Source organism: Dreissena polymorpha, chromosome 5 (assembly GCF_020536995.1).
Source record: "Dreissena polymorpha isolate Duluth1 chromosome 5, UMN_Dpol_1.0, whole genome shotgun sequence".
In the NCBI taxonomy this organism is placed as follows: domain Eukaryota; kingdom Metazoa; phylum Mollusca; class Bivalvia; order Myida; family Dreissenidae; genus Dreissena; species Dreissena polymorpha.
Window position 1 is genome coordinate 28,503,441 of NC_068359.1, and position 12,904 is coordinate 28,516,344.

The 12,904-nt window shown below is 33.5% G+C and overlaps 1 protein-coding gene and 1 non-coding gene across 5 annotated transcripts in view; both read left to right on the forward strand.

The window, feature by feature from the left end:
- Positions 1 to 264: 264 nt before the first annotated feature.
- Positions 265 to 12,904, forward strand: part of LOC127882128 (uncharacterized) — a 34,176-nt gene continuing 21,536 nt past the window's right edge. The window contains exons 1-5 of one of the 4 annotated variants that reach the window (XR_008050416.1): positions 265 to 443; positions 9,565 to 9,709; positions 10,101 to 10,288; positions 11,909 to 11,957; positions 12,344 to 12,419. Coding sequence is in view for 2 of the 4 variants with exons in the window: in XM_052430589.1 (XP_052286549.1) it covers positions 409 to 443; positions 9,565 to 9,709; positions 10,101 to 10,288; positions 11,909 to 11,957; positions 12,344 to 12,419 (493 nt within the window). In the remaining 2 variants the exon portion in view is untranslated. Of the gene's footprint in view, positions 444 to 5,645; positions 5,750 to 9,564; positions 9,710 to 10,100; positions 10,289 to 11,908; positions 11,958 to 12,343; positions 12,420 to 12,904 lie in introns of those variants that run through there. The other 3 variants (XR_008050415.1, XM_052430589.1, XM_052430590.1) reach the window with 3 other exon arrangements.
- On the forward strand, positions 6,638 to 6,719 carry Trnac-aca (transfer RNA cysteine (anticodon ACA)). The gene has a single exon. It is a non-coding gene; the product is annotated as a tRNA-Cys (tRNA).

Consider the following 12,904-nt stretch of genomic DNA (forward strand, 5'->3'; position numbering starts at 1 on the left):
TCGATATAAAACGTACATTTGTGTGTTGTCGGTACTGTCGTATACAGTAACGATAGGCGTCGGATTGTTTTAATTATACCTATCAAGATGTGTACGGACAAACACAAAATTGCTATTCCAAAATGAATATTGAACATACATTAAAACTACAATAATATAATATGCATCCTAGCATTGAATCTGGATTGTAGTTTTTTTAATGTGTGTCTAAATGCGGGGACCAGTTGGCGCAAGTGTCGCTTCGTTACTGGTGTGTAGCCTTTTCTAGTTCTCGAATTATTCTGACATTTTGTCGTCTGCATCTTCGTTTCCGCTTGCCTTGAACCACGTAAATTATATGCATTCAGAAAAAGAGGAGCAAGTGTTTACCTTCTACATATTGTGATTTTAATTATTTGGACTTTGACAATGCCATTATTTGCCAGGAAAAGCAGTGCCAATAGGTATAAGTCAAAATGTTATAATCCTCTGGCTCTGGTGTCTGGTGACCGAAAAGCGAGTGAAAAATTATGTATTTATGCAAACAATACAACAAACAAGTATAAACGTTGAAAGATTAATTAATTCCCGTAAAATCCATGTAAGATTTGTTGATTTACAGCATGTTTACTTTAATCTGGAGAGGCCGTTAGTTCCACACACAGCGATATCATTCTGATTTTCACTACTTGCATGGTAGCTAAAGAAACTTTAGTCCAAATTTTTGACGCTCTTAAATATTAAGCTACTTTTTATATGGGTAATATTTGGAGCGTTCAAAGGGTGAAAGACCAATTATGTGGTGGGAATTTTTTGTTCTTTGTCTATATTGTTGCGCAAGGATTTTGTGCGCAACATTCAAGCCCCGATATAAGACACTTAATAACAACGGATTGCAATAATATTTACATACCTGTGTAGATAATTCATTTCTCGATAATGTTCCGTAAAAATTATGTAATGACACTTTGAATTTTGCACGCCTGAGCAATTAAAATCCAACCACTATTCAATTTTTCAATATCTCTCGATTCGCTCGCTGTGTAGATATAAATCGATAACACGACCTCGATGTAAAGCATCTGGTTTAAAGTGGAAGAATAAATAGCGTAAAATACAGTTTGCGTTCGTCTGTTGTGGTGCAGCTCGTTACATAGTAAACCGATGTTATACTTTTCTGGATTAATTTAGCATTGTTTTTTTTTCTAAATTGACAATTAAAAAGTTCTGAAATAAATTACATCTTTTATTTTTATACTGAACATAAATAATATTGATACAGATCGTACAGTATACCGTCCTTTGTTACGTAGAAAGTAAGTACATAAAACAACACAGACAGAGGTGCGAAAAAGACATGCATAAACACTTCCTGAAACTTAGAACAGTGAATAGAAACTGCACCATATCTGTTTTGAACATATGCTTATTAAATCGACAAAGTTTAGCATACTAGATATAGTTATGTAAAAGTCGGTGTTAAAAGCTCATGTTAAATAAAAGTACGCGTACACGTTACACCGTAATGCCTTCTTCTGATTGGTTCATATTTAAATCAGTTTCATGACATGGCTACAGGTCAGTGATTGTTTTGCGATTTAAGCAGACGTTTAACTGAAGAATTTATGCCTTTCTAACTTCGAATCGACGATATTTGATGTAAAAATGAACTTTTGAATTAAAACTGAATGAGTTGGTAATGTTATTTTGCAATTTTACGCAAATTGATGAAAATTTAAACTTTCTAGTTTCCACCACAAAAAAAGTCCTTCAACGATGAGACGTTCCAAAGAATTTAGCCCATATAATAAGTATCTCTAAATTCTTTGCGCGTCTTATAAATGAGACTAAAGAAACTTCAGCGTACAGTTTAAATAGTATTGACGAACCTGTACGCTGAAGCCAACCCCGTATCGAAAGTCAACCAGAGTCGTAACATATTTATGTCACGCTATAAATCAAAGAATGCTCATTTTCTTGGATACATTTCTACATATATTGGTGAATGAATATAAATTACTGCATCGAGGAATATTTTAAGGTTCAAATGTTTCAAATGCATCTTACAATAGACGAAAATAACTCTCATCAGTCTGAAATTCACAATTTTGACACCATTGTCGCTTTGTCACGTGACGAGTTTTCATTTGGATACTTTCGGATAGACCTTGACATTTTATGCTGAAATTGTGAACATTGCTTTTGTTTTCTGAAATCTATTATTTGTGATTAACAACATACGTCTGGTGGATTATAAAACTGATTTTAATGTGAATCGAGTAGTTTTAAATAATATTTACTTCGAGTTTGTATTTACACTACAATTTGTTAACAAAACAAGCCAGAATAATCTAAAATACCGGGAAATGTCATTCTGAATTTGAAATCACTTGAGCACATGGTATTTTACTAAAAATAGAAATGACGTCATATGACCTTTAATCTCGGGAGATTCGCATTTCAAGAAAGTTTGTCAAATGGCTGTTTTTCTCGATATGTAAGAGCAGAATAGATAAATTTTTAATATTTAAGATAGTATTTTGAGAAAGAATATATCAATTAAATGTGAAAAGGTCAATCTTTCCAATCAAGTGGTTGATTTGGGCCAATAACTGCATTTAAAAGCTGTTTTGGACCGGTCTTTGTTAACTGTCAACGTTTTGGGATATTCTGGTTGACTTTCTTAATGAGTTCGGTCCATAACTATAAAGTCGCGTCAGTCAAAAATCATAAAAAGCAACATTTAAAGTTATGGTAGCCAGAACTACTTGCATGGTTGACTTAGTATCATGATGTCGCATTGAAAAGGAGAGTACTTTACAGTGATTCATTTTGAAATCTACATCAATGAGTCCCAGGGACTCGCATATTTTGAAACAATGGGTCCAAACTGAAAACAATGGGTCCCAGATTGTGTCTTTGTAAATTCGTTACAAATAATTACTTAACATGATACGCCTTAGCCAGGGGCTCTTTTATGCAATTTTACAGCTTAAAAAAGAAATAGGTTTATAGCAAGTAAAATCTTTATTTGTTTTACTTAAATAACAAACAGTGAAACTTATAACATCTTAAACAGAGAACTTTTAACTTATTTAACAATTTGGACTGACTACAGTTTTGATAAATTGGATGACTAGTGTTTATAATTTTTTGGTCAAAATTATCCCTTTCAAACAGTGTGACAAAAGAAAATTTCTGCTTTGGTCAAAAGGTTTACACCTTCAATACAGATTTAGTGTAACAACACTCATACTGTATTTAAGGTGTATAGCCTTCTCGCCTTGTTTTTTCTTCAAACAGGGAGAGCATTTTCCATAAATTCATTCCTGACAAAATTGCACAACTTCACTCTCATAAGTTTGTCTTGGTTCCCTACAGTTAAAGTGTTCCTGAATTTGGTCAAGACCTTATTCTGTACATAAAAACCCCTCTCACATCCTGCAGTATGAACAGCAGAAGCCTGTGTTGTTATATGTACTAACATTCTACGTTACATAGGACGGAATGCTGTACGATCTGTATCACTATTATGTATGTACCGTATAAAAATAAAAGATGCTATTTATTTCAGAACTTGCACATTTTTAATTGTCACTTTAGAAAAAACAACAATGATCAATTAATCAAGAATAGTATAATAACATCGCTTTACAATATAACTGTCTGCGCTCACAACAGACGAACACAAAACGTGTTTTCCGCCGTTTATTCTTCACATTAAACCACATGTTTAACATCGAGGCTGCGTTATCAATAAATATCTACACACTGAGCGAGTTTTAATTGTTGAGGATCAATTTTGAAAACCTTTTTGGTTGGCATTTTCTTTGTTTACCATCCGGGACAGCAAATTAAACGTCCAATGAACTTTTAATAAAACGCCGTAACTGATTGGATAATTGATATATTTCATCCAATCAAAATACGCGTATTACATTCTGAATGTAGTAATGTTACTTTCGTTCTACTTTTCAAAACGGTGTTAACATGTGTTTCGCTTATCTCCACGAATCGAACTCGGTATCATGTACAACTTTGACGATGTTGAAAATCGGACTTTTTAAACAATGAGTCCCGAGTACACACATGTTTGAGAATGATGCGTCCCCAGAAAAAAAACGTGCGTCTGGCACGCAGGACGCACATCAAAATGAATCACTGACTTTATTGAAATAGACAATAGGCCAAGTAAACTTAAAATTTTGTTTCCTTTAACATATTATATGTACCGTACTAATCCCTGATATCGAGCGAGTCTAATTTTTATCTTTGTTTACATGATGAACGCGGCTCTCTTGATGACGTCACCCGCATGCATCCGAGTATTTTGTTTCAATAACATTACTACGCTTGAACATTAATACAGACACAACTTTAATGAGGAAAAACAGGTATAATTGCATTTCAAAATCTTACTTCCAACTGCACTATTCCAAATATTATTGAACCCCTATTTCATGCAATTGTTTCAGTCCTCTTCATTGAACTTCCACATAAATTGCAAAGCAGAGCCCCAGATATGGATTTGTGAAATTAGTAACAGTACTTCCACTGACAGAAAGAAAAGGAGTAACGCATAAAATCAATTAGTACCTGTACTACCATATCCAAAAATACAGGTAATACTGTACTACCCGTGTTCTTGGATATTGAAGGGTGTATAACTGACTTTACAGAAACATTTGCAGCAATTAGAATAAATATATGTAGCTTCTTAAACAGTTACTGTATTAGGTTTTCCATTCTGAATTATGATGCTAATACAACTACACATTAAAACTCATGACTAATACTATTTCTTCATTTTTGTTGACAAGAAAACACAAGCCAACTAGTAAGCTAAGTAAATAAACACTTATTTCACTGTCTCATCCGTTTCCCATCGTGTTTTCTAACGTTTTACGCCACCGATGCAATCAAATCATTTAATATCGGGGCGACAATGTCTTTTTCTGGGTTTACAGATTTAATGTCAGGATGGTTAGAAGACACCGTATGTAGTCATTATATGACAACAAAGTGTTGTTTTGAGCCGCTTTCGGTTAAGCCGGCATTTAATTGCGCACAGACATATCGTTTTTGACGGATTTACAAGTTACAGGAAATCACGCGACAGAATAGACAATTTTATATGAACCCAGTCTACAACTTTTCGGTAATTTAAATTAACGAAAAGCGCCGTTAGGTTAGAGACCAACTAATCACGCCGCGCTGACGCAGACGTATCGGTACGGCCAGATTTTTTTCGTAAAATGGATATTAATGTCGTAATTGTACGTCCAGTTTATAAAAATAAATGTGTAAATCTTCATGAAAAAGGCGTATTTACGGCTGTACAACCCTTATCTGGAGCTCTGGCAAAGTGATGCAGACAACTGCGCTTGTGTAAACAAAACACTTTCATGTTTTTGATTTATTTTAAAGAAAATTCTTTTGCTTTTTCCCAATTCTCAGAACATGTTGCGTGGAACAATCTGTGCATGAACATCACAAAATATGTAACATAATGATATACACATGTTCAGTAGGTATAACCCGTCCGGATTGGATGCTAATTTGATCAAATATTTAAAAAGTAACATATATGCCAAAATTTTATTTGTACAAATTGCAAACTTTTGTGTTTTTGCAATTTTTGAGCCCTTTAACATGTCAATGCTGTTCAAAGAAGATTGACCGACAAAACAGAAACTTGTTAAATCAGGATGCAGGATCACAGGACTTTGTGGGTTTCCCCCTTTTAACTTAAATGGATGTGTACAGAACAGTAAGTGGTGTTTTATTTCAAATAACTTTTTAGAATTATTTTTCTTAAGAATTTCAACTTCTGCATAAAAGACAGATTTTTATGCTGTTTATGGCAATGTGAAATACATAGGAATTATTTAATAAGCTGTGTTCTTGTTAAAAAATTCTGTATCTTAACTGCATTCATTGTACATGGTTATCCTTCGTGCAACGTGAAATTTTGTCAACGATTTCAGACTTATTCAAGGATATATTCTTATACCTTAAGATATCGGCAGAAACTGAAAGAAAAACTGTCCTTTAGAGTTTAGGAACTAAAAATGCTTGCAAATGTATTTCAATAACTTGAGAATGATGTTTGCAAAAATAATCTTCTTAACAGTGTGTTTACATTCTGTCCAGCCCGTGTGTAAACTGGGAAACCCTGTTCATTCTGCACCCTGTAAATTGTAAATGGAAGTTAAAAAAAAAAGTTCAATTACTGTTTCAGTTTGTAAAAATATGTTCAGTGAATAGAATTACGAAGTTTTGATGGCCTAATGCTTATTTTTATCAAGTACTCTAGCTTTTCGGATGTGACGTCTCGATACCAGGTAAACAATGCCCTTAGTGGATGTAATTTGCGGGTTAAGGTAGCGCACCTCTAATGATTTCCCGCGATTTATTTTACGATCATTGCGGATCTTCAATGATCGGTTATTTCCGAGAGATGCATTATATTTTTTACAAAGTTCGAATTTTGTTATATGTTTACGTAATTCCTTTAGAATACATTATTTTCACAATAAATATTGCCTTTGATCCAAATATCATCTGAAAAATACGATTTCGCGATTTCTTCATAGATTGGCGAGCCTTTTTACCTGTTTACTTAAGAATATTTAATTTAAGCTTGCACAAATTTGAAGTTGTCGTGGCCTAGTGGTTAAGGCGATGGACTACAAATCTTTTGGGATCTTCCCGTGCAGGTTCGAATCCTGCCGACATCGCATACTTTTTGCGACACGTTTTATTTCTTTTCTAACATAATTTGATTTAATGTAGCATATATGCTATGTTTTTTGTTTAATATGTTGAAATTTTTATGCACATCCTTCAATTTTTAAAATTAAAACAACGTTATGGCTAAATTGGGTGATTTACTGCTGAAAATACGAATGATGCATGTTGCATTTTTGTTATTATTTCAAAAAGTAAACGGTAAATCTGTCTATTTCTTGGTATTTTTGCTGTATATAGTGTTTCTATAAAAACTATGTTTAAAATATAACTTAAATGATACTATTTTGAATTTTTAGCCGGATTTTTTTCGAAAAAATCTCGGCTTATAGATTGATGTTGTCGGGCGGGCGGGCGGGGTGGCGGCGAGCTCGAAAATGTTAAAGTTCTTATTTCATGGTATAACTTTGGTATGCTTGGACCTAGAGTCTTCAAACTTGACATGAAGGTTGGCCAGGATTAACAGATGACCACTGGTCATTTCAAGGTCATTCATTTGAAGATCAAGGTCACTGTGACCTTCAATATAAAAAATGTTAAAGTTGTTATAACTTTGGTATGCTTGGACCTAGAGTCTTGAAACTTGACATGAAGGTTGGCCATAACTAGTTAGTAACCACTGGTCATTTCAAGGTCATTCATTTGAAGGTCAAGGTCACTGTGACCTTGAATGTAAAAATGTTAAAGTTCTTATTTCATGGTATAACTTTGGTATGCTTGGACCTAGAGTCTTCAAACTTGACATGAAGGTTGGCCAGGATTAACAGATGACCACTGGTCATTTCAAGGTCATTCATTTGAAGGTGAAGGTCACTGTGACCTTCAATATAAAAATGTTAAAGTTGTTATAACTTTGGTATGCTTGGACCTAGAGTCTTGAAACTTGACATGAAGGTTGGCCAGAACTAGTAAGTAACCACTGGACATTTCAAGGTCATTCATTTGAAGGTCAAGGTCACTGTGACCTTGAATGTAAAAATGTTAAAGTTGTTATAACTTTGGTATGCTTGGACCTAGAGTCTTGAAACTTGACATGAAGGTTGGCCAGAACTAGTAAGTAACCACTGGACATTTCAAGGTCATTCATTTGAAGGTCAAGGTCACTGTGACCTTGAATGTAAAAATGTTAAAGTTCTTATTTCATGTTATTACTTTGGTATGCTTGTACCTAGAGTCTTCAAACTTGAAATAAAGATTGGCCAGTACTAGAAGATGACCACTGGTCATTTCAATGTCATTCATTTGAAGGTCAAGGTCACTGTGACCTTAAATGTTAAAATGTTAAAATTGTTATAACTTTGGTATGCTTGGACATAGAGTCTTCAAACTTGACATGAAGGTTTGCAAGCACACTTAGATGACCACTGGTCATTTCAAGGTCATTCATTCTAAGGTCAAGGTCACTGTGACCTTGAATGTAAAAATGTTAAAGTTCTTATAACTTTGGTAGGTAAAAATGTTAAAGTTCTTATTCCATGTTATAACTTTGGTATGCTTGTACCTAGAGTCTTCAAACTTGACATAAAGGTTGGCCAGTACTAGAAGATCACCACTGCTCATTTCAATGTCATTCATTTGAAGGTCAAGGTCACTGTGACCTTCAATGTTAAAATGTTAAAATTGTTATAACTTTGGTATGCTTGGACCTAGAATCTCAAACTTGACGTAAAGGTTTGCAAGCACACTTAGATGACCACTGGTCATTTCAAGGTCATTCATTTCAATGTCATTCATTTGAAGGTCAAGGTCACTGTGAACTTAAATGTTAAAATGTTAAAATTGTTGTAACTTTGGTATGCTTGGACCTAGAATCTCAAACTTGACGTAAAGGTTTGCAAGCACACTTAGATGACCACTGGTCATTTCAAGGTCATTCATTTGAAGGTCGAGGTCACTGTGACCTTGGATGTAAATATGTTAAAGTTGTTAATACTTTGGTATGCTTAGACCTAGAGTCTTCAAACTTGATATGAAGGTTGGCCAGAACTAGTAGATGACCACTGGTCATTTTAAGGTCAAGGTCACCGTGACCTTGAATGTAAAAATGTTAAAATTCTAAACATAACACAAGGTTTGCTCATGCCTTGAAAAGTACTTACATTTCATTTTGACCTTTGAACAATATTTCAGTAATTTAAGTATTGCATTGACAAAAACACGAAAGGTACTTTCCTGTCATTTAAATCAAAAATCCGGCTTCAATGCGGTCATCTCCGACCGCGGAACTCTTGTATGATTTTATAATTTACCTTAGATAAACATTTGTTAATAATAAATGTCTGTAAAAGAATACTTATTTCATCTTGTTTAAATTTTAAACACCTTTACTGCATCTATACACACCAACAGCATGCCCATATTTGGAAATTTGAATGAATTATGGAACTTTTATATACCCCAGGGGTGAAAATAAACTGTACAAAAGCTGAGCGTAGGGTGGTTTTGAAAAAAACGGTATTTTTTTTTAAAAAGCATGGAAAGCCTACTTACAAATTTGCATGTAGTTCAGTGAAATGATGCTGATTAAGAAAATAATTAATTAGATTATATTTGGATATGTGCCCATTAGAGGTGCGCTACCTTAAACACGCTGTAACACTTAGGAATTTCCATAAGACCATGTGCTATAATAAGGTTTCTCCTGCTGGTGCAACTGACGTTTTATTTTGTGTGTATTTGCATGGTTTTAGTCTTCCATTGCCTTTTATTGGAGAAAAAAAAACATGGTTTTTGACAGTGAATAATATTGTTTTAAATTTGCGTTGGTTGCCAAGATCACTTTTGTTACTTTATACCGATAACTACTTAAGAAGACATTTTACATGTGCATTTTAGTTTTGCTGGTGATACCGGGTTCCAGACTGACTTTTCACAGCTTCAGAATGCCCAGTTTACACAGTTTGAGCTGTCAAACTCACAAGGGCAGTCACAAGATTTCTTCTCGCAGCCTGAAGACATTCCTGCCAGACCTTCCACAGAGGTACTGCTGTTTATAGTTACGTGGTGGTGTTTTCCATATGTTTCAATGACTGCCAGAACATAAGTTAAAATGATTTTTTCACACAGTGTAAAGTTTATTTCCCAAATTTGTAAATTATTGCTTCACATTTAATATTTTGTTGGATGCTTTTAACATCTGATTGTTAATGTCAATTAATGATTCAAACCTTGTTAAATGTGTTTGTTGTTGGATAACATTTGATTGTTCTACAATATTTACTTTCCTGCAGAGTAACATTATTTTTGCAATTGTTTGTCATTAGTAATGTACCATGAATTTGAAACTGAACATTAATAAACTTTGTTAATCTGCTATTCATGGAAATTATTTGATTTAACTCATTGTTTCTTCTTATTTTTTTTTCTACTAGGGACATCGCCAACAATATGAAAAGTATATATCCAAGCCTGCGTTGTTTCGAGGTCATGCTCGTAGCCAAAACAGTCAAAATAACACAATATCTATTCCTCAAACGGTCAAATCTGTAGATTTTAGCAACTCCAATTCTCAGCAACAATTAAGCATCCAGAAAGCAAGAGCAAAAGAAAGGGATGACAGGTACTACCTTTTATTCATACAAATAATTCTAAATAGCAATAATATGTCTGTTATATTATTACATTAGTTCATTATATAAGGACAAAAAGCTGCATGAATGTTTCAGCAATTGATATTAAAAAGGGCCTTTGCACAGATTATGGCATGTATTGAAGTTTGTCATATAATACTTTATATTGATAAATGTAAACATTGGATCTTAAAAGCTCCATTTAAAAACAAACCAGAATTAAATTCAAGAAGAAAAAAAGTTAACTATCAACTGGGCTGGAACCATTGATCCCTGGAGTAAAAGTCATTCGCTTAGACCACTCCGCTATCCGTGCTCATACAATAAGTGATTTATTTTATACTTCATATAAGCAATCCTTGTAGTATCTCAAAATATAACAACAACAACAGAACTCTCCAAATTTTTCAATTGTTTTGTGTTGCAATGTTTTTTTAATTTACAGGTTTTTAAATCGTCAAAAGATGCATATGATGGATATTTTAGAGCATGGTAAATGATCAGTATTACTGTTTCCTCACAAATAGCATAATTTCAACGAAAATTTGCGAATCTGAAACATTTTTTTTTTGTCATTTTACCATAACGTGAAAAGGCCTTTTTAAGAATAGTTGTGAGGGTACATACAGGGGTGGCGAAACAAAATGTCCAAGTAGCCTGAGTTGTACATTTGCTTGTCTGGGCAACTGATTTTTTTTCTATTAAGTTGTCCTTGGACAACCAGTTGTTAAAAAAATTGGGTCGAGAAATACAAAAAAACATAAGCCATAATTACGTTTAACAAAACTGAATGTTGACACGAGATTACATTGTCATTGCTATTTTTGTAGCAATAAAGCAAAAATATGGAGTTAACCGGCCCACAAAAAAGGAACCCGTCTGAATTTTCAACATTCGACCCGAATGTTAGATAGTGTACAGACTGGTTTCTTTATTTTTACAATCAGACAGAAATGAAAGTATAGGATTAAGATAATGAACTCACTGTCTAACGTGTTATTTCAGACGACTTAAACAGAAAAAATGGAGCGTTTTTTTAATTGTATTAGATTATGATGGAACTTCTTGAGTCTACTTCACAGTTTCTGACAGAAAGTTAAAACTTATGTGACAACTAAATGAGACCGTGTTAGTAATTTGACACACTTTGATAATTTATATAATCATTAACAGACAAGTGTAGTTCGGAAACGGACCAGTAAAATTTCCTAAATGGTTGTCCGTGGACAAGTATAGTTTTTTTTAGATTTCGCCACCCCTGACATAGAAAAGAAAATTGCCAAACCAAAGTTAAAACTGGTAGAAATTTATTGACAAAATGTGTCTTTGAAAATAAACAGTTTTGAAATTAAATTAATAAAACTATGAACACAAAATATCTGCATAATACTTGTAGAACTTTTTCATTTTTCCATTATCGAGTAACTTTATAAGTTGCCTTGGTCGATAGATACATAATAAATAAATATTGCGAAATTATTAAGCAATACAAATGGGAATGGGATTTAAAGGTCTATCATAATGTTTGTTATTAAAATGCCATTATTACCATTGTAGCCTACTGTATCCTTTTGACTTCAGCCTGTGGACTCCCTTATTTCATATTTCAGAGATATGCTGAACAGCATTGTTAACATAGTGAAGGAATGTTCAGATGAGGTAATGTATGCTTTTAGATTTGGATTATCTTTCCAAAAGTGGATATGGTATCTTTTGAACTGTTAGAAAATGTACTGAAAACGTTTTGGAAACATTGTTTTGGCATGACTTTATATTTTAATGGTTGGTTATCAGTTAATAACAATATAGTGATAATGGTGGTGAGGTGGTGATTGGACCAGGGATATTTATTTATGATTACTGGGTATCAAGAGTTAATGGCCAAATTTGTTAGTGATCTGTCTACTAAAAAGATGGTCTACAAATCCAATTGAATGTCACTTTGGTAAATGGGTCCTAGTTATTAAAACCCAGAAGTCAGTTATGAAAGCAAATTGATTGCTTTTTAAAATCTTTTTCATAATGATGTTATTGTTGCTCTTCAGGTGAAGCATAATCTCAGCACTTTGAAGACATCCGAAGACTTTAACAGCGAATGCCTAAAAAATTCAATCAAATCATGTAAGGTATTTTATTATTTTTGTTTAATTCTGAATACAATTTTTCAGAGCAAATATATTATTATGATTTACATATTGTTCAGGGTGTGGGAGCGTTCTTTAGATTCCCTCCAAAGACACCAAGTATTGTCAAGACCCAGCAAACAGACTCAAGAGGGTTTCAATAAGTCTGAGGCTTTTGATGCAATCAAGCTACAATAAATAGGTTTAACTTAAAAGGTGTTACAGTTAGTAATGAGCATGTCTCAAAAGCAATAGATGGATCCGAGATTTGTTTGCAACTCCTGCCTAAAGGCATTAATTTCTATTCATCGCATCTAAAAATCACAAACATCACCATGTGCTCATTTTAAAATCACAAACGAAAAATGTTATGTGTTGTTTTTATAAAATGGTAGAATGCCCAAAAGGGATGATTGGACATGACAAATTTTGCTCATAATGTATGATTTTTTATGCTGCCCTAAAATTTATTTTGGGGGGAGC